The 22,415-nt window shown below is 38.8% G+C and overlaps 1 protein-coding gene across 6 annotated transcripts in view; it reads left to right on the top strand.

The window, feature by feature from the left end:
* Nucleotides 1-22,415, top strand: part of Clasp1 (cytoplasmic linker associated protein 1) — a 273,785-nt gene that overhangs the window by 209,935 nt on the left and 41,435 nt on the right. For all 6 annotated transcript variants that reach the window (XM_070021888.1, XM_070021887.1, XM_070021886.1 and 3 more), the window contains 6 exons: nt 1,671-1,734; nt 4,647-4,810; nt 8,851-8,929; nt 9,860-10,003; nt 20,399-20,542; nt 21,285-21,391. In XM_070021888.1, coding sequence (XP_069877989.1) covers nt 1,671-1,734; nt 4,647-4,810; nt 8,851-8,929; nt 9,860-10,003; nt 20,399-20,542; nt 21,285-21,391 — 702 coding nt within the window. The remainder of the gene's footprint in view (nt 1-1,670; nt 1,735-4,646; nt 4,811-8,850; nt 8,930-9,859; nt 10,004-20,398; nt 20,543-21,284; nt 21,392-22,415) is intronic.

Below are 22,415 nucleotides of genomic sequence, written 5' to 3'. Positions count from 1 at the left end.
TTTTCAGACACTTCTGAATATCTGGCAGATATTATAGGATTTGTTAGGTGCATAGAACATTTGGTTCAATTACAGTGTCCATATGTCCATTAGATGCTATTTGAGGAGTCTTGTTACCATTTGCAATTCAAGTAAAGAATAAAACAATGCTTCAAGTTAATATGGTGATTCTTCTTCAAGGTTTGGGATAAAATGGTACAAGTTTTACCTGGTGCCAGGGGCACATGCCCACTGAGATCTGAGGATCTCAGGAAGCTGAGATCTGAGGATCACAGTTTGAAGCCTGCAGGGGCAGGAAAGTCTATGGGACATGTATCTCCAATTAATGACCAAAAACAACAAACAAACAAAAAGCCACAAGTAGCTGTATGTAGCCTTGAGCAGAAAAGCTCAGAGACAGTGCCCACGCCCTGAGTTCAAACCCTAGGACCGGCACAAAAAAAAAAGATACAAGTCTTAATCTAAAAACTTTCAGTGCACATAAAGGATGTATGCCACTTATAAATTACAGAGTAAACAAATATTTTTTAAATATTTTTAAATAGTAACAGCATTATCTTTAGAATTCGCCTTTCTTTTTTCTTTGTTTCTGTTTTTCATATATTTTCTAAAATAAGCACCTATTACATGTATCAAAAATGTACTGTGTTTATGCCAAATCTCATCAGATCTAAGCCAATAACTATTACTTTATATCTCTCTGGAGAAAGAAGAAACTCTGTTTATTTAAATATGACCATGAATATATCTTTGGTTATAAGAAGAATCTCAATTACAGTGATGTTAAAACATGAAGTGAGCATTACAGAGTCTATGAATATACTGTATCATGTCCTTTAGACATCATTTTACAGATCAGTTAGGAGTTATGGCTGTGGGTGCAAGTCCCTCTTCTGTGTGACTAGGTGAGCACTGGCAAATAAATTGGCTGTGTTCCAAGTGTGGCTCTTCAGTTCTACTCTACCCCATTTCCCTATATTATTTCACTCCTCCCATGAAGGTATCAGAGGATCTGCCATACACCTTCTGATATATAAGCATCATATGACACTCTAGTGACTTTTTAGTGACCTCCCAGAAACAAAACAAGGATAATTTGTTATGATTGTTTTTCAAGAATCTATTTCAGTGCTGCTGGTCCCAACTTTGAGTACCCATTAGTTGGGCTCTAGAAATCTACTGGTCTCCTCATTGGTCTCATCTAAACTGCAGTTAGCATTACTGGAGGCTCATTGAACCAACTGTCTTTATCTACAAGGAATCTTAAAGATGGCACTGTATGTTTCTTTAGGATGAAGAGTCCTGGTCTTCTGACCTGAAACACATATGTCTTCTGGTTTATCCATTGCCTTTCATTGCTGTAGCTAGAGAACAGACCTGGGGTAAAAAGGTTTTGGCTAATGCCTTGTCAATTGTAGCTGAGCAAGTTGTTGTCTGAAGCTCAGTGTCCTCATAAAATGAGAGCAAATCTATGATTTCATATTCTTTACAGTGAATCAAATATGATGATTAGTTTTTACATAAATACAAACTTGGAAAAAAATAAATACAAACTTGGTAAAGTCTGTAGTTGACTGAAATGGAAGGATTATTAGAAAGCAAAGCTGTAACTAGTTGCAGTGGTGACTTACTAAATTTTAAATTTATTAATTTCCATATATTGCCTCTAGTCGAGTAGAGTTGAAGAGATTATGTGAGATTTTCACCCGAATGTTTGCTGACCCCCATAGCAAGGTAAGTCTGTAATCATGCCTTACTCATATTCTCTTCTGCATGCCTGTGTGACATGTGTGATATACTGCCCAAGAATGAGAACAAATTCCCACAATGAACTATTGTGTTTAACATCTTTCAAAAACTGAAAGGCAGCCGGGCGCTGGTGGCTCACGCCTGTAATCCTAGCTACTCAGGAGGCTGAGATCTGAGGATCGCGGTTCAAAGCCAGCCCGGGCAGGAGAGACCGTGAGACTCCTATCTCCAATAAAAACCACCAGAAAACCGGAAGTGGCGCTGTAGCTCAAGTGGTAGAGCGCTCGCCTTGAGCTGAAGAGCTGAGGGACAGCGCCCAGGCCCAGAGTTCAAGCCCCACGACCGACAAAAAAAAAAAAAAAAAAAAAAAAAAAAAAAAAAAAAAAACTGAAAGGCTTATAGTAACTATAAGTAAGGCTTTTACTTATAGACTTATTTACTTATTTAAGTATCGAGAGTTAGCATGGTGAGAATCACTCAGCAAACACTTCTAGGTGCCTTCTTTTGGCCAAAACATGACAAGGTGCTAGAATGTGAATGTAAGGTTGTATTATATATACATTTTAAAAATTATAGCAGTGAAGAAAATACATTTTTTTATCCCACATAAACTTGTTCTCACAGGCAAGATAGAAAAATTGAATGTATATGATAGGTTTATTGAAAAACTAGGTTATTTCTCCAAATAGAATTTTTCTGTTCTCGAGAACTTGCTAGATGGTACTCACTTAATAATCAGTGTCCCTTCTCCTGAGGACATGGGGTAACACTGAGCCTGAGCACTGCTTTTTTGGTAGAGCCCCTGCTTGAGGAGGAAACACTGATAAGTATGGGACAAGGACCTCCCTAGGGACAGTGCTGAGATAGGAATTCTTTACAAAAGTTTCTGGGACTTGGGAAGCCTTTCAAGGCTGTTAGATGTGTTTAGAGGAAGAAATCAGAGAGATGAAAACAAAGATAGAAATAAAAATGTGGAAATGGATAGAATCTTAAATCAGCAGAAGCAAATCTTAAATGCCGACATGACTGATTATATTATACTAAAGTTTTTCTAGTAAGGGTGGTCTAAGTCTTACTATTAGAAAGAAATCTGATGGCCAGACTCTGGCTAAGTTATTATTACCCTTTTTTTCCTTACCCTTGCTTCCTCATTAGAATTGTCCTTGAAGTATCAAACATTTATCTACCATTCAGCCAACCTTCTTTCCATCTTTCCATTTATCCAGTCTTCCTTCCTCATATCAATCATGCATAAAAAAAGTCTCTGCCTTCTGATATATTTGTAGAAGTGCAGGGGGAATGAAGGCAAGATGCTTCAACCCTAACACCCCCTCAACACTCATTTGGCATGTCATAAAATTCTTATTAAGCCCCTCCCAGAAAGGATAGCATTAATATTTATAAAAACCCCCAAAGAGACTGAGCTGAAAGCCTCATAGATACACAAAAATCATCAAGATTTTTTCTCTATGGTAATGCTAAAAGCAATACAATTTAAAGCATAATACAATTACTAAGAGTTATACCATAAGGGTTATTAGATGGTTTTGAAACATTGATGAAATTTCTGTTACCTATTACCTCTAGATTGCTGATTCAGAAGCAGAATGTGAGGATAAAGAAGGAAATTTGTTTCCATCAGAAGGCTCTTGTCCAGTGAGTTTGGAGGGCTCAGTTTAGTTAATATGTGCTAGTTACCCATGATCTAAGCCAGGAATAAATAACCCAACCAGAGTTTATTGACTTTTCTCCTGAGCTGCCTCACTGGAGACCCCTAGTGGTGAACAATTGCTGTGCCAGAGCTGAAGAGGTGTTGGGGGAGGGGTTTTCCTATTACAACAAGCCTCATTAACAAGATAGGGGAACACAGTTAACTCCCTGAGAGTTCCTGACATACTCTGCTGTGGAATATTTCATCTTTGGAAGCAGTAATGATTATACAGCAACACCAAGTATTATGTGAATTGTCATTCTCTTTCCTAAAAATTTGTGTCGTGTGTATGCTGATACTGGGGCTTGCATTCAGGGCTTCAAGCTCTTACTGGGACTTTTTTACTCATGACTGATGGCTTTAACCACTTGAGCCATGCCTTCAGTTCTGGCTGGTTTTTTTCTAGTTAATTAGAGATAAGAATCTCTCAAATTTATCTGCTTAGGTTGGCTTTGAACCAAGATTTTGAGATCCAAGTCTTCTGAGTAGCTAGCATTGTAGGCATCCAGCTCCTTATAATTTTTGAAATTGACATACACCAGAATAGCTGTCAAAAATGAAAAGCATCAGCTACACAATAGTACATTTTCATCCTTTAATAGTATTTGTTAAATGCTAGATAATAAACAAGAATAGTATATATTAAGGACAATTAGGAGTGTGTGTCTGTCTCTGTCTCTCTCTCTGTCTCTGTTTCTCTCTTTCTCTTTTTCTCTTTCTCTTTCTCTCTCTCTCTCCTTCCGTATGTCCCTCTCTTTCAAGTAAAACCTCCAAGATTAAACTCAGAAAAGATAATTTCTCTCCATACTGACTTACAGTTTATATTGAGGGAGGAGAAAACTTATTTTTATCAGTTTGTAGCTTTTTCAGGATTTTTAAAGAAACTGCATGAAAATGGTATTAATTCATTTCAGACTAACATGGAATTTGTTTTGTTGCATGGCCTGGTTTGCGGTGGAATTCACGACAGAGAGTAAGTGTCACTCTTTTTCCTTTATCTGTTTTCTGCAGTGCATTATTTGCCTTTCTGATATGTGAGCTGTTTTTTCTGTAATGTGTGAGCCATGGTTAGCAATATTACCTAATCAATGAGAATCTGGGCAACACCAACATGGGCATTTTTAATATTTTCTAGGCTTGGGGAGGAGTTGTGGGTTAAATATGTGAAACTTTTTTTTTAATCCAGGTTTTTAGTATGTTTTTGGAGACTCTTGTGGATTTTATAATAATTCATAAGGATGACTTGCAAGACTGGCTTTTTGTTCTTCTCACACAACTGCTTAAGAAAATGGGAGCAGATTTACTGGGATCCGTGCAGGCAAAAGTTCAGAAGGCTTTGGATGTCACAAGGTATGACTTGGGGGCTCAGTCATTTTACAATACCAAGACTGGACTTTCTTGCGATTATCTTCTGTTACTCATGGTCTCTGCCACCACTCACATCTCTTCTTTCCCGCTCGCTTTCCATGTCCTCTTGTTGACGTGTCCCACCAATTTAGGAGATGAAATACCTGTGTGTTTGAGTGGATATTATAAGATAAATGTAAAATTTTGAAAATTGATTCTCTTCCCTCTATAAAACATGTAAAGAGAACAGTGAGAACATTTGTTTACATCTTTCTGAAGTTCAGAGTATTTTTAATACTTGAGTTTCTCTTAAGTCACACTGGCAGTTCATGATGCATGATAGAGATTCTGTAGGTCCAGAAACTGTCTCAAAATTGACTATTCCTTGGCTCACAAATGAATTATGCATCAAAGCAATTGTAACTTTCTGGCTGTTACAAAAGAAGAAAAGTCACTGAGGCTTAGAGAAGTTTTAAGAACCATGTGCTGTTTCTCAGAAACCTCTCCTTTGTTATGAAGTCATAGCCCCTCAGCCCCTCAGCACCTTGTAGTGCTATCTTAAGTGTGATTGAGTATAAGATAGAGGGGAATATATCAGATTAATGCATCTTTTCAAGGAGTAAACAAATGGCTCTCAGTCTGAAAATTATCAAGGCAGTAACTTTCGTAAGACCCAAAGATTATAAACTGGAATAATAGTAGGTGTCACAGAAGTTTTCATAGTGAAGAGACTCAAAGGTGGAGGTTATTTTTGGCAAGAGGACCAGTACGGAAGCATAAACTTAGGGCCTGCATGCTGTCCCTTAGCTTTTCTTATCCGAGCTGGCGTTCTACCACTTGAGCCACAGATCCACTAACAGGTTGTTGGTGGTTAATTGAAAATAAAAGTCTCACATATATTCCTGACCAGGCTGGCTTTGAACTGTGATTGTCATATCTCAGTCTCTTGAGTAGTTAGTGTTATAGTACAAGCCACCAAGTACTCAGCAAAACTCATTTTTATCAGTGAAAAGCAGATACTGCCTTGATTTGCCCAGGGTCACATGGGTGTTAATAGCAGTCTGGGAAATAAAATCCTGCTTTGTTATCATTGCTCTTCTATCATTTTTTATCATTGCTCTGTGATTCTAGGTTGCTATGTAGGCCGTGTCCTCCTCTCCTGTGCACAGACAGGGTGGGTGGTGCTAGCACCTTCACTTAGCTGCCTTGTCATCACCTCTGTGTGAGTGGCCACTACATTCCTTGCCTCTGAATACCATGTACATATTCGATCCTCAGCTCTCTGATACCAGTGGTTTTCTTTTGTCTCTGACCCTTTCAACGTATATAATTTGCACAGCTATAAAAGACTATTCTTCAGATCATCAAAGAATTCAAAGTAACATAGTACATTTGTAACAAGGCTTTCAAACTATCCTTTCTGGATAACTGAGCTTACCAATTGGGGAATATTTCTGACCACCAGCGAACAATGGATTTAATTGGAGGCCAGGCTGATAAAGCTGACATAAATAAGTAAGGGAGTGTTACTGATTTGTGACCAGTTGTGGCCATGTTGGGATGTGGACCCATTAGTACTAGACTTTTCAAAAAACAGTCTGAATTACAAATTTGAACAACACATTTGGAGATATTTTTTATTATGCTATAAAGGGATTAAATAAAACACATGAGCCAGACTTGGCCCAAAGATGTCTTAACTAACATGAGTTTATCAATTACACTGTCCCTTTTTGATTTTAGGAATGGAGGGAAATTTTCAGATTATGCTTCTAGATCTGGGTGGTTAAGGACTATACTTCTGCAATTGAATTTGGAGATGTAGTTCAGTAATGCTTGACTCGCCTAGCATACACAAAGTCCTGGGTTTTATCACAAAAGACAAAAGGAAGAAGGAAATACAGCTCTGTCCTCCTATTTGGTTTTCTGTTACTCTTTCCTTCAAGAATCCTGTCCTCTCCAGGGCTGGGAAGGTGGCTCAGTGGTAGAGCACTTGCCTTGTATGCCTGAGATCCTGGGTTCGATTCCTCAGCACCACATAAGCAAAAAGAAAAAAGCCGGAAGTGGCACTGTGGCTCAAGTGATAGAGTGCTAGCCTTGAGCTGAAGAGCTGAGGGACAGCGCCCAGGCCCAGAGTTCAGGCCCCACAACCGGCCCCCCCCCCAAAAAAAAAAAAGAATCCTATCCTCTGAGCAGAACAGAGGGAATAAATGGGGATGAGCATGGTAAAAAAGAGAAATAGAGCGGTAAGCTTGATCAGGAGACACTGTATGCATGTATGGAAATATCACAGTGAAACTACCCCATTGTAAAACAATACAAGCTAATAAAAATAATCCTTTAAAAAAGAACCTTTACCTCAATAGATTTTGTCTGAGTTCCTAAGATATTTTCTTATTCCTGTCTTTCTCCCAGCAACTGAGATGGATAACCGTTTAAGTTTATCAATGATGGCCAAATTGCTTCGCCACAGGTTCTAGACTTAGGTGCTAGTCTGTTTCCTTATCTCTGCTTGTGGTTGACAACTGGACCCATTTCCTGGCAAAACCCACCAGATGCTGAGATGTCTTCCCCATCCATCCCTCACTGCAAAAGCAGTTAGCTTCTTGTGAAGTGTGTTGACCAAGTCACTTAAATCATGATACTGAACTATACTTAGTTTCCAGAAGTTGAAATTTCCAAGGTGTAGGTGTGAGAGAAAAGGGTGTTGTTGTGTCAGGTTCACCTGGGTGCAAGGTGCTGAGGGCTTAACATAGGGCGTTAAGCATGCTAGGCAGTTGTTCTACCACTGAGTTATACCACCTTGGTTAATTTTTTATTAGTAATTATGGTAGTAACACTGGTACCTAATATATGCCACTTTATAAAGCTTTCCAGTTTTCTTGTACTGTTTCTTTTGATTTCCACACCAATTCTGTGACAATAGGTATTATTTGCTTCATTTCATAGATACAAATACATCCTCATGATACTCATTCATTTTATCATACTCTGTCAATTAGCAAAAGCCTCTGAGACATTTTAAAGAAAGCAGTGTGATTACCTGGTGTCTGTTGTATTAGATTCTTGTGCTACATTATCTTTCCTGTTAATGGAGAAATTCCATCACCTTTATCCATATGGAGTTCCATTGTGGAATCTTAAACTAGTCGCACATTTTTCACATTTAAGGGAGAGAGCACTGACTTTCTCTAATCAGGAACTCCTCTGGGTCACTGATGGCTCAAACATTAACAGTGACTAAAATAAATGGAATCAGTTATAGAAGGAAGTGGCTCAGGCACTGATAGCACTCAAGCACAACTGTAATCCTAGCTACTCAGGATACTGAGATTTGAGGACCATGATTTTAAGCCAGCCCAGACAAGGAAAGTCTATGTGACTTATAGCCGGCCTTCTCTCTGCCCCTCACTCCCACCCAAAAATCACAAGTAGAGCCATGGCTCAAGTGGTAAAGTGCTAACTTTGAGTGGAATGGCCAGGAACAGGACTTAGGTCTTGAGTTCAATCTCCAGTACTGGCCTGGGGGTAGGAGAGACTCTTAGGGCCCTGGGCTTCTGTGTATGAGTTGTCACTGAATGGGGACTTTTCTGAAACTGATCATTGCATAGGCTTTCCAATGTGGTGACTATACAAAAGAGTTATCAGGACAAGGAGGACACACAATTTGCTTAAGCAGGGTCAGTTGTAGCAGCCTAGTTAGGATCTAAAAATAAATCTGAGAATAAGAAGCATGTGGGTATAAGCAGTGTTTAGAAAGGAAGCTAAAGGGATGAGGCACGTTCCCAGAAGGGCAGACAGAATATCTGTGTTCCTTAAGTTCACTGCATAGTCTTGATTTCTACAATAGCGTTGCAGAGTAATTTAATACATGCTTGGGAGTTTCCAGTTTCTAAATTTTTTAAATAAACATTACCAATTTAGTGTTTGTATAAAATGAAAACTGGTGTTTCAAGAAATATAAACTTTATGTATATTAATCTGCAATATCATGTTATAGTTTTGTATAAATTTCTTTTAAAAGTGCTTTTTTTTAAACCTAGGGACTCCTTTCCATTTGATCAACAATTTAACATTTTGATGAGATTTATTGTGGATCAAACTCAAACTCCAAACCTCAAGGTCAGTATTTGTCATTATAATTCAAGCTCTGTAACTCCAAGTTGCTTCAACTTCAAATTGCTTATCTTGAGCTCTCATGGATGAATCTGCTATGAGCATTCCTGTTATACTCTGTGGACACATGTCCGTTTCTTCTATTCAGTACCTTGTAGAGGAGTTGCTGGCTCATTGGTAGACATAGGTTTAACATTTTAGAAACTAAAAATGGTTGTGCCATATTATAATTATTACCAGCAATATGAGAGTTCTAGTTACTCCACATCCTCACCTATATTGGACATTATAGTCAGCAATCAAACAAAAACAATGAAGATACTCTATACTCTGTGCTAAGATTGATATCTTACTAAATGTCTCTTTAATATTAACATTCTCTCAGATGTGGAAAATCACAAGATTGGATTTTTGTGATCAGGTTCATGGTCTTTCTTTGATCATCAACTTATGTTGAGGTTCTAGGTCTAAAAAATAAAAGCCCTTTGTTCCTGAAGCCAGTAGACCTAGAGGTATGGCTCAGTCCATGGAAGAGCATCTGCCTGGTAGACTCAACCCCTGAATTTAAACCCTAGTACCATCTTAAAACAATACATATAAATACCTGTATATATGTGTATATATATGAATATGAACATATGAAGTTGTTAGGGGTTAAGTTGGGGCAGAACATGAGATGAAATGCTGCCTCACAGGACCTGACTAGAATATATAACAGACTTACTGCAGACATGAACTTGCCCTCCTGGTCAATGGCAGAGTTACCTGTAAGTGTCTTTCAGCATGGATGATGAATATGTCACTTCATGTAACATGAACAAGTTCAGAGGGAAGGCTTCCCCTGAATGGTGTCCACTTTTCTCTGACTACCAGCTAAATGTTCTTTTCCAATATTAACAAAGCATACTTAACATTTATAATCATTGGATCTTTTAGGTCAAAGTTGCAATCCTGAAATACATTGAATCTCTGGCTAGACAGATGGATCCAACAGATTTTGTAAACTCAAGTGAGACAAGACTTGCTGTTTCTAGAATCATAACATGGACAACAGAACCAAAGAGTTCAGACGTGAGAAAGGTATGTCCAAAAGAGATAAAGTAGGAAACTCTTTTTCTGCAAAAACTAAGACTTTGCTCTCACCCCATTTTTCCCTCCTGCTCTTGTCATTTTCAGTCTTTGATGGTCATAGTTTTCTCAAGCATCTACTTTATCTATTTTGTGGTGTGAAAATACTAGTGGTTTAATATCTTCCACAAAGATATTAGTAATATACTCTGAAGATGGAATTGAAGATCTAATGGACTCTGATTGTTTGCTAGCTATTTGGTGCCTGGAAGTAAAATGTAGTTGAAAAGTTGGATGAACTATAACAGATTCTTGACTTTAAGAAGAGTACAAAACCTTCTAACCACACACTTAAGAGCATGTTCTCCCTGATTTGGGAAGCAGTGTGGTGTTTGGATAGAAATTAAATTTTTGAGACAACCAATACCAACCTAATTTCTTGTGTTAGCTTATTAGATGAAAAGAAATTAACTGCTTTTTTCTAAAATGACATCTTGACATATGGCATAGTAGAATGCAGGCTATTTTTACTTTCCTTACTAGGTAGTTTATCATCAGAGATTCATTAATACATGCAAGACCTTCAGTGAACCTCTGACATAGTACAGGCATGTAGCAAGTAGGAATTCATATTGGTTTGTTGTACCTGCCCTTACTCTCTTCCTGTCTGGTCTGTGCTTGGGTTGCACACATGTGGCTTAAACTTATATAAAAAGCCTTAGCCAGGTACAAGTGGCTCACATCTAAACTCCTAGCTACTTAGGAGGCTGAGTTTTGAGGATTGTGGGGTTTTTTTTGTTTTTTTTTTTTTAAATTTTATTTTATTTTATTTGAGAACATACTGTACAGAGGGGCTACAATTACATGGGCAGGATAATGCATACATTTCTTACCAAGCATTGCAGCCTCCTCCTTTGTTTACCCTTCACCTCCCTTCCCAGCCTCCCCCCTCCCCCCACCCAATTATACCCCCCTCCCCCCCCCCACACCGACATTGTAAAGTTGGTTTTGACATGACATTTTGTACTTCTCATTGTTGCAACAGGTCCACCTGAATCCTTAAACGACTTGTTTGTCCCCATCTGAGGATTGTGGTTTGAAGCCAGCCTGGGCAGGAAAGTTTGTGAGACTCTTACTTCCAGTTAATCACTAAAAAGCCAGTAGTATAGCTGTGGCTCAAGTGGTAGAGCACTAATAGCCTTGAGCAAAAGAAGCTCAGAGACAGCACCCAGACACTAAGTACTTACTTTGGATCACATGCTGAACTTCACAAAGCTTTGTACTTGTTGATGTACTACTTTCAGTGCCTGTTTCTGTTCCCTGTGACGATTGCTTAAAACTCCTCATCTTCAGATGTGGTTCAAATTCAGATTCTGGTACAGTAATCCTAATCTTCAGAGGGATTTGAGAAGCTCAGATCTCATCCTCCTGAGAAGCTAGGATTACAGGTGTGAGCCACCGGTACTGGCCTTTAGCTGATTTTCTAATTCACAGAACTGAGAACTGCTCATTTGGACCCTTGCCCTAGAATTGAACCTGAGCACATACAGATTACTGATGTAGCTTGACCTGATTACCACAGATTCTCTTGAATATCAGCTTAGTGCCTCTATACCTTCAGGACTAGGCCTGGCCTCACTGTCTCTAACATCTTCCATACCCAGTACCTAGAGTTCCATGCTACCTCTCACCTCAGTCTTGTGGTTGGGACTCTGTGACCCTTAGCAGTTTTCCTTCAGACTGACAAATCCTCTTTTCTATCTGTTGTCAGCTCAGTGCTTGCTGTATTGATCATAAATCTTTCTGGAGGATAAAATTCCTCCCCAGGCATGACATGTGGATGGAATTTGCATAAATGAGTAGCTTGGGGGAAAAGTCTACATCGATGAAGATGAGCTGTATCTGGGAATAGTGAATAAACCAGTGTGTTCAAAGCAGAGAGTTTGAAAAAGTTGTACATTTGGATTTGCCTTCCTTACATGCTCAGCAAAACCTGGAGGAACATATTTAGGTGCTGTAGTTTGGGTCTGGAGTGTCTCCCAAAGGCCAATGTATTGAGGGCCTGGTCCCCAATCTGTGGCTGCATTGAGTGGTGAACCTTAAAGAATTAGGGCCTAGTAGGAGGAAATTCGGTTATTAAGGGTACCTCCTGTGAGGAGATTGGGGGCTCCAGCCCCTTCCTCTCCATCTTTGTCCTAGGCTGCTGTGAGATAGATGAACAGGTTTCTTCTGCTGTATGCTCCCTGTGCTGCCACAGGGCCAGCTGACCATGGGCTGAAGCCTCTGAAGCCATGAGCCAAAATACTCCTTCCTCCCTTTTAAGTTATTTATTTGAAATGTTTTGCCATGGTGACACAAAAACTAACACAGTAGGCATCTTGTAAAATAATAATCAGTGAACACATTAATGATAAACACCCACAAGAAAATTACCTCATTTCAAATGAAGTTGTGAAACAATCAATATAAATATTATAGTTATAAACATTCTCTTTGTCGTCAATATTCACTTTCTGTTGTATAACAACACAAGACCTGGCTGCCTAAAACAACACATGTGTACAAGCCAGTGGCCATGTTTATTCTAGTTACATGGAAGGCTGAGATTGAGAGGATTGTTGACAGAAGCCAACCTAGGCAAAAAAGTTTGCAAGACCCCTTCCTTAATCAATACCTGACACAGTGGTGTCAATGTCAGCCTTGTTACAATAAGAGCCTAAAACACATGCATTCCTAGCATGAGACCCTGTCTCAAAAATAACCAGAGCTAAAAATAAAATAAATGGGGGGGGGGGGAGTGGCAGTGTGGGCATAGAGTATCTGCTTGTTAGCCCGAGACCCTGAGTTCAAAGCTCATTGCCACCTCTGTGTCTCTAGCTCAGAAGTCTGGCACACGCTTTCCAGGTCATCAGAATACAGTGCCAGTCTCATCTGAGACACTGTTCTTGGCAGAGTTCTGTTCCTCAGAGATGCAGGATTTGTGTGTCTCCTTTCCTGCTGTAAGCTGGGAGCCATTCTCAGCTTTTAGAAGAAGTTTTGCTGAAAAAATTAACAGGACAATTTTGGAAGAAATAATGTCCAGAAATATAGCAAGTTTGTTATAAACAATAATCTCCATAGCTAAGTAGGTCTTTTAGAAAAAAAAAAAAAAAAAAAAAGAAAAAGATGCACAGATACTTCTAACTTTGAAATCAAAAGGAGATTTGTGAAAGCAGTAAGAGGGGAGTAACTTGCCTCAGGAACCCTGGTAAAACTAACCTGATCAGAGATACTGAGAGGAGAGGCAGTGAGGTGACATTCAAAGTGATGAAAGGCTGAGAGACAGATGTGGGGGGATAACACAACTGGTGAGCATGAATTCACTGTTCAACAAAGCCAGTTTTTAAAAATAAAGCAAAAAAGCCATGTGCCAGTGAGATCCCAGGCTCTACATTCAAAACCAGTCTGGACAAACAAAAAGACTCCTTTTTAAAAAAAATTTTTTTTCAGCATGAAATATTTTATATTTATTATTTAACTGAAACCTTTCCAGGTTGCTTTATTTTTTTAATTGTGAAAATACCGTACAGAGGGGTTACAATTACATGGACATGGTAATGAGTACATTTCTTATCAAGCATTGTTGCCTCCTCCTTTGTTTCCCCTTCCCATCCCTTCCCATCTCTCCCCTCCCTCCCCACTTCCTCACCCCACCCCCAGCCAAAAATGAACTTTACAGTTTACAATCAAAAGACTCCTATCTTCAATTATCCAGCAAAGAGTTGGAAGCAGAGATGTGTCTAAGTGATAAAGCACCAGCCTTTAGAGAAAACACCAAGGGAAAGCACATGGCCCTGAATTCAAGCTCCCATACCAACACAACAAAAATAAAAATTGTGTGTTTTAAATATTTTAAATTTAATTTTTTATTTTATATAATCTATTTTGTTCCATCTCTCATTTCCATGTTTTCTTAGGTTATTTCTGGTATTGTGGCATTCATCTGAAATGAAAAGCCATGTTTATAATTATGAAACATTCTCCTGCTAGTGCCCTGCTTTAATTTCTTTAAAACGGGATGGTTTATCTTCAGTAAGAAGTCTGTATAGTAAGCCCTTATAGGACCCATCTCTGAAGGATGTTCACTATGCCCATTGAGATAGAAAGCAACAAATCCTTTTCCACACCTATAAGAACCCACTTCTGGGGCTGGGAAGGTAGCTCGGTGGTAGAGTGCTTGTCTTGCATGCATGAGGCCCTGGATTCAATTCCTCAGCACCACATAAGCAGAAAAAGCCAGAAGTGGAGCTGTAGCTCAACTGGTAGCCTTGAGTTGAAGAGCTAAGGGACCAGCGCCCAGGCCTAGAGTTCAAGCCCCATGACCAAGCAAAAACAAAAACTGGAGCTGTGGCTCAACTGGTAGAGTGCTAGCCTTGAGTTGAAGAGCTAAGGGACCAGCACCCAGGCCTAGAGTTCAAGCCCCATGACCAAGCAAAAACAAAAACCAACAACAACAACACAAAATTTTCTTCTGAAGCATTTTAAACTGATGCAAACTGATAAAACTCAGATGCACTGACTTTAGCATTTTTAGTATTTTCTTTGTGTTCCCTTCTTTTGTTTTTTAGATAGAATTTTTTGTTGTTGTTTATTGTAAAGATGCTGTACAGAGGGGTTAGTTACGTGAGTAAGAGAATGAGTACATATATTGTCGAGCATTGTTATTCCTTGCTGTTCTCCCACTATCCCTTCCTTCCCCTACCTTACACACACACACACACACACACAGAGTTGTGAAGTTGAATTCCAATCTACTATCTTGTTGTTATCATGATTGCAATGGGTCATCCTGTGTCCTTGTTTCAATGTTTTGTTGTTCCCCTTTGCCTCCCCAAATTAGACTAGTGTTTTCCTTGTTGTTGTTTTAAATGTACTATGTGATTTTGTTTGTTTCCTTTGTATGTTCTTCCCCCTATGGTGTATCCCCTGCTGTCATTGTACTTGATTTTGGTATCCTGCATCTTTGTTCCTTTCTTAACTTGTATTTGGAGACATTTCATCAGGGAGGCAATGGTATTTTAATGCCTCAGATGTTTTTGAACCCACACACAGAGAAGTCACCAATGAGATACACTTGACAAACTGAGACTACTATGCACCAGCTCAGAAGCCCCACCTAGCCTTTTCTTGGCCTGGCCTGGCTGTTTTACCTTTTTGTTCTCTCTCTCTCTCTCTCTCTCTCTCTCTCTCTCTCTCTCTCTCTCACCCTTTTCATTTCTTCAGACTAGTTCTGTTGCCTGTAGTGCTAAGGTACACTAGGCACTGTGTTTGATGTGAGATTGAAGAACCTGTTACCCATAAAAGAAAGGAATGTTTGGCCTACTTTTGACTTGGGCCTCTACAAGTCACTTAAGTCATTGTGTGTTTTGTTTATAAAGTAATAGATAATAATACTTTCCCCAGGCATTACTGGGAAGATTAATTATAGTACAGTAAAAGCAGAGATACATATGACTTGGTTTGGTATTGATGCTCCTGCTGTTATTTGTTTTAGTTTTGCTGTGGCTGCTGTTCTTTGTAGCACTAATTGAGTATCAGGGTCTTTTGTTAGTTTGGTTTTGTTTTTACAGCATTTAGAAAGCTATATGATGTACCCAAAGGTGAGCCATCAAGGAAAATGTGATAATAATAACTTTTTTCCCCATAAAGTTTTGGACTTTTTTTTTTTTCTCTGCTGGGGATGGAACCCAGGGCTTTGCATGTGTTGGACAAGCACTCTACCACTATGATGCATCTACAGTCTTGGTGTTTTTGACACAGTATCTCACTATGTAGTTTAAGCTGGCCACAAACTTGACATTCCCCTGCCTCCTACTCTCCACTGCTATATAAACTACTATGCTTGCTAGAAATAATAACTGTCTATTTGTATCTTAGGAGCAAAAATACCTATATGCTGGCTTATTTTATTTTGTCAAGGTATTGGTGCCTTGGGATTAGAAAAAAATCATTCACAAATTATTAAGTGAATTCCTTAGCCCACAAACATTTTGAGAAACATAGGAAAAGGAGACATAGCAAAGAAACCTAGGAAGTATAAAAATGTTGATCATAGCCCAAAAAATTTATAAATAAACAAATGAAATTTCTAAATGACTTGTAGGGACAGTACTGGATTTGAACTCAGCCTTGCATATATTATATACAGCAGGCAAAAGGACATGCCTTCAGGTCTTTTTTCTGCTGATTGTTTCTCTCTCCCCCCCCCCACCTCTCATACATATATATTTGAGATAGGTAGGTTTGCCCTGAGCCTGTGATTCACATATGTTAGACTTGCTGTAGTAGTGATAATAAGTACATGGGTCCAGCTCTAGATTGAGAAAAGGGGTCTTTTGGCCTTTTTCTTTTTTTCTTAATGCCCAAGCTAGTCTTGAACCCCCCTGATCTCAGACTCCTAAGTGATTGTAGGTATGAGCCACCAGCACCGTACTTACTACGTTTTCTAAAAACAATCCACCAGCACTTTACTTACTACCTTTTCTAAAAACAATTTCTGATTACAGGTAGAGGTAATGAAAAAGCTAGGGTTTGTATCATCAAAGAAGATTTGAATCGCAAATGACTTATGATTCCTTTTCAAATCTCACTCTGACTTGATGCCTCGTTATGTGAAATAATCAGAAGGATTATTATTACTGAATAAAGGACCTAGCAAATGATTGGTTACAAGCTTATTCTTGTTCCTAACTTTGGCTTACATGTCATCAGTGTTATATAAGAAGCCACGTACACTCTCAGCAGTGGACACACTTGTTAACATGCAGTCCTCCCCTTTCCTGTTCACCAGTCTGCACTGCAGCGTGGTCGAGCAGGGGAGGACCTCTCTGCTAGGGCACCTTCCACCTGCTCTGGGCTTGGACAAGGAAATTTGGAGGAAAATTGTAAACAGGTAGATCAGAAACTATGTACTAATTTCAACCAACATATCTCATTATTTGCACTTCAGATTAATATCAGTTTCCCTGTGAAAACACAGGGAAAGTTTGGGAGAAAATTAATACACTTCTGTGTGAGTGTGTGTGTGGGCCTGTATCAATGTTGATATTAATGATACATTTTATGATTAACCACCTTCCCACTGGAATGATTGTGTTGAGTATAGACCACCACCAGATTTTAATGAAATAGGAAACTCTGAACATTTGAGGATATCTTGTCTTTGGTGATTTGGTGAAGCAGCTTTAATGACAACCTCAAAAGGAAGCAGTAAGAATTCCACATATAATATCAACACGGGGGCATTTGTCAAAGCGTTACTTAAGCAAAGAAGGTTCCCTAGTTGTAAGGTGTATACCTTTTATACCTTTAATTCAGTGGCTGGCTCTAGGAGCTCTCTTCAGATAGTCACAGTAAGACTTGAAGAACCTTTCATCCCACTCCATCCACTGCCAAGTTGTACTGGAAGGTTGTGAATGAGAATCATTTCCCTTTAAGCTGCCAATTGACTTTAGGTCACCCAAGAATTGTTTGTAAGAAGAGATCCTGCCTCCATTTGAGACCATAGTGCAATGAATGGTACATACAAAAGCAATGACTTTCTCCATTTCAAACATGAACTGAGCCCCATCCTTTTTATAAATACATGCTTCAACCAGCTCCATATCTGGAATTATCCTTTGGAGACAAGGTCTGGCTTTGTAGCCCACACTGCCCTAGAACTCCAACCTATGTAACCCAGGATGGCCTCAAACTTGAAATCCTCCTGCCCTAGGCTCTTATGTCCTGGGACTCAGATGTTAACCACCGTACCTAGCTAAGACTTATTCTTTTTATGAGATCATATTGATGGTAGTGATAGATATAATCTACATGTCTCCATTCTTGTATTCTAATATTTTGATTTCTCACTAACTCAGAAACTATAAATAAAATGCTTGAGGGCCAAAACAGTCTCATTCCTTATGAAACTTTGACGTATAATATATTATTCTACAAGAAATGTACTCATTACCTTATGTATGTAACTGATACCTCTCTGTACATCACCTTGACAATCAAATTAAAAAATAAAAAATTTTAAAGGAATGTACTTGAATATAGGCAATACTGAGTTGAACTCAAGGCCTTGCACTGGTACTCTATCACTTGAGCTCTGTCCCTAGCCTGTTTTTGCTTTAGTTCCTTTTCAGATAGGATCTTGTACGTATGCCTGGGCTGGTTTGGGCAGTGATCCTTCTATTTCTACTTCCCATGTAGCTGGGATGACAGCCAGGTACCAGTGCATCTAGCTATTTTTTCCCTAATCTGGCATTGAATCACAACCCTCTCAATCTTTGCATTGTGTAGTTAGGATTCCAATGAATCACGATGCCTGATAACATTTTGAAAAATGTAAAAAGTAATCATATATTTATATATAAAATATACACTCATGCAACTATATTTGTCTAAATAGTTATAGTTTCAAATTTTGTGCATTCTGATTTCTTATTTAAAAATCATCATTGGGATTATTGAGAAAAATCTAGTTCATGGGTGAGAAGTTAAAAGTTAGTGGGTCAGTTTCGTCTGCCTTCCTTGCAACACTCCATATTAAAAGATCTTGCTAATTTTATAATTTGCTTCATGAAGAGCTTCCAGTTAGTTTGTAGTGTTATATTATATATCATTCTGGAAAGAAATCAAATCTTTTAAAGACAATGGCACCTTTCACAAACAAAAAGAATCAGTACACTGTTTTAAGAACACTGCATTGTTTTATAATTTTCAAAATGCCATGCTCCATCCACCATCCACATGCACCTTAGCACATATGCTTTCTTAGTAAATGGCAGCATAGCTAGAGTCTTGTCTTCATCTGTCTTCTTGTTGTGTAGTTTTTCCTGCATGTGGTTTTTCTAACATCTAATGAAATGGTTTTTAAAGTTTCTTTGCATGATTTTTGGAATTTGTTCTGTTACATAAATCTTATTATCAGTACGTTAAATTAGTCATGACATAGATTTTCCTTCAGCTTATGACATAGGTATTTCAATAATGAAATACTGAAAAGTATATATTAGCCCAGTCAATAATGATTTTGTTTCCAGTGTCATAGAAGTACACTGACCCTGTCATTTCATTGGTAAGGAAAGGCTAATGACTATATTTGCCCCATACTTTCCTTAATGAATGCTTTTGAAATGCTTAAAAAGTAATTTTTTTAAGATTCCATACTGACCATCAGTCTACCGATATTTTTTAATTTGGGCCTTTGAATGTTTTTCTCCTCCTCCATGCATAATAATAGTAGTTATGTCCTAACTGGACCTAGCATGACTCTTAACATTGTAAAAAGCATTGAGACATTTTGTGATGTTTACTTTTAAAAACATTCTTGGGAAGCACATTTTTATAATATTCTGTTATGAAAAAATATTCCGAGTCATTATTGCAATTTTATAAATTACAGTTTTTGAAAGGACTTACGCTTTGAAGTACAAAGGAAAGATGACTTCACAGAAGTAGTTTTTTGGCATCTTTTCCTTCCTCTTAGAAGCTAATAAGAAATGCCAATTTCTGTTTATGGAACTTTTCTTTGGGCTTAACTTTTGTAAATTTAAAACTTTGCAGTTGATTCCTAGGATGTTGTTTTTGGGCTCGACTGCCTACTGCCAACCCAGAGCCATAGGGAAGTTGCCTACTGGAGACTTCCTTGGCTACTCTGTTTCGGCTGTCCTAACTGCTGCCTCACTACAAATGGGCCAGAAGTATGTTGTCTTAGTTCATAAAGAAATATAAAATGCTTCCTAAAAAGCAGAAGAGGACGTTTTAAAATTATGCCATTAAGTATCCAGTTTGCCTCCCCAGTCTCTCTTCTGAGCCACACTTCCAACACTGATTTGTTTCGCTGGTTATTTTGGGGATGGAGTTTCAAGGACTTTTCTGCTTGGGCTGGTCTCTCCCCTCCATCCTCTGGATCTCTGCTTCCTAAGTAGCTAGGATTGCACGCGTGATCCAGAGTTGAGCAACTTTTTATAGTATTTTATAGAACAACTTTTTATTTTATGGGGTAAGGAAAAGAAATTTTCTCAGGTGACCCAAAAGAAACATATTTAGAAACTGTGTCTTTGCAGGGTAACATCATAGGCTTTCCAGTTCTAACTTCTTAAAACTTAGAGCTAACTTAAGCTTTTTGAATTTTGTTTTTGTTTTTGTTTTCTTGGTTAACCAGCTTCCTTCCTTGTGCCAACAAACCGGGGATTTATTACTAGTGTGCTGTGGGAACCCAAAACAGGGGAGTAAAGTGGAACCAGGCTTCCTGATGAAGTCAGGCCATTTGTCAGGCTGATGATATTTTCTCTAAATTTTATGTATACAAAATGTTTTCTTAGTAGAACATGTATGAAGACGTGCTAATGTATTAATCATGGTTTCTTTTTCTAGGCTGCACAAATTGTGCTAATCTCTCTGTTTGAATTGAACACTCCTGAATTTACCATGTTACTTGGTGCCTTGCCCAAAACATTCCAGGATGGTGCCACCAAACTCCTGCATAACCACCTCAAGAACTCCAGTAACACCAGTGTGGTGAGTGCTCTGCCCGTAGCTGGTGTCTCTGTGTTGGTTATCACCTCTGTGTCCCTTATCCAGCACTGGCACTGCTGGAATAGCCAGCTTGTGGGCATACCAAGGGCGGGCCCATGAATGAATGAACCTACTACTACTCATATATGGCCTTTTTCTTAGGGTAGTAAAGTTGGGTTGGGTTGTTAAGTCAACTCAGTGTATACTATATGATTTCATTACTTACTCATTTGATACTGTCTTTATTTTTTAATACTATAAATATGTCATGCTCAATTGTGCCTGTCCCTCTAGCACAGCTAACCAGTTATTCAGCTTCAGAAATACCTCCATGACAATTTTAAGACACTATTTTTAATTAACCACTATTAATCTGGAAGTAGAGGTGTGGCTTAAGTGATAAAGCACCAGCCTTGAGCAGAAAAGGCCAGGTGGGAGCCTGAGACTCTAAATTCAAATCCCAGTACTGATATGTATGTGTACACACACACACACACACACACACACACACACACACACACACACACACACACACACACACACACACACACACACACACATACACACACACACACACACACACACACACACACACACACACACACGACTAGTTGGAGGAGGGGAGAAACAAAATGTTATAATGCATAGATTCTGGTTACATGTAGGTTAATTGATCAAAGGAAGAATAAAGTTGTATTCTGTACAAAGCCACTGGGTAATAGTGTCTACTCTGCCTTTGCATCAGGGATCTCCAAGCAATACCATTGGCAGGACACCTTCCCGACATCCCAGCAGCAGGACCAGCCCCTTGACCTCACCTACCAACTGTTCCCATGGGGGACTGTCTCCCAGGTAAGCAGCTCACTTCCACCAACATGAAAAAACTGAAATACACAATGTCTCTGAGTCTATTTCCAGGTTGTCACACTAAGAATGATACCAGCAAAGATACTGAGAAATAAAGGACTATGGATTCCAGTCCTCACTCAGTTGTAATTGTATAATCTTGGGGTTATAATGAAATGAAAAGTTTGTACTGAATGTTCTTTTTGGTTCTTCTAGCTCCAAATACTCTAGGACCTTACAGAATTTAAAACAAGCTTTCGTTATGGTGGTATTTGCCTATAATCCCAGTACTTGGAAGTCAGAGAGATAGGATTGCAGTTCAAACCTAGGCTCTTCAGACACATTCCAGGCAAGCCTGGGCTATATAACAAGGTCCTCTCTAAACATAAAGGATAAAGAATTTTTTTTTTTTTTAATTTTAGACTATTGCCAGACGCTGGTGGCTCACACCTGTAATCCTAAATACTCAGAAGGCTGAGACCTGAGGATCACAGTTTGAATCTAGCCGGGGCAGGAAAATCTGTGAGACTCTTATCTCCAATTAACTACCCCCAAATTGGAAGTGGAGTTGTGGTTCAAAGTAGTAGAGTGCTAGCCTTGAGCAAAAAGGCTCAGCAACAGTGCCCAGGCCCTGAGTTTGTTCAAGCACCACAACTGACCCTCTCCCCACAAAAACAAAAATTAAGACTTAATGTTTACTGTTAGTACTGCTTTGCATAGAACCCATGAGGTTGTTCTCCAAGGAATAAGAGAACATGACGATATTTACTTAACCATCTAAAAAACCTTCAATAGTCAATTGCTCCACACCAAGTCTGGGGTGGTTTTTCAGCCAAGTGGCTATTCCTAAGAGAGTTACCATCCTGTTTAAAGCAGAATGTTGCTCTGAAAGACTGTGATTTAGAATCTGGGTATTAATTTGATCAATATATTCAGATTCATGTTGGAATCATGAACATTGGCCATATAGAACCTAGGTGCATCAAAAGAGAAAATGCTTGTAGAAAGAGAAAGGTGCCAGTAGCTCACA

Source organism: Dipodomys merriami, unplaced genomic scaffold (assembly GCF_024711535.1).
Source record: "Dipodomys merriami isolate MVZ:Mamm:240054 unplaced genomic scaffold, mDipMer1.0.p SCAF_146, whole genome shotgun sequence".
NCBI lineage: Eukaryota > Metazoa > Chordata > Mammalia > Rodentia > Heteromyidae > Dipodomys > Dipodomys merriami.
Note: the sequence above shows the minus strand (reverse complement) of the source record. Positions and strands in the feature narration are given on the sequence as shown.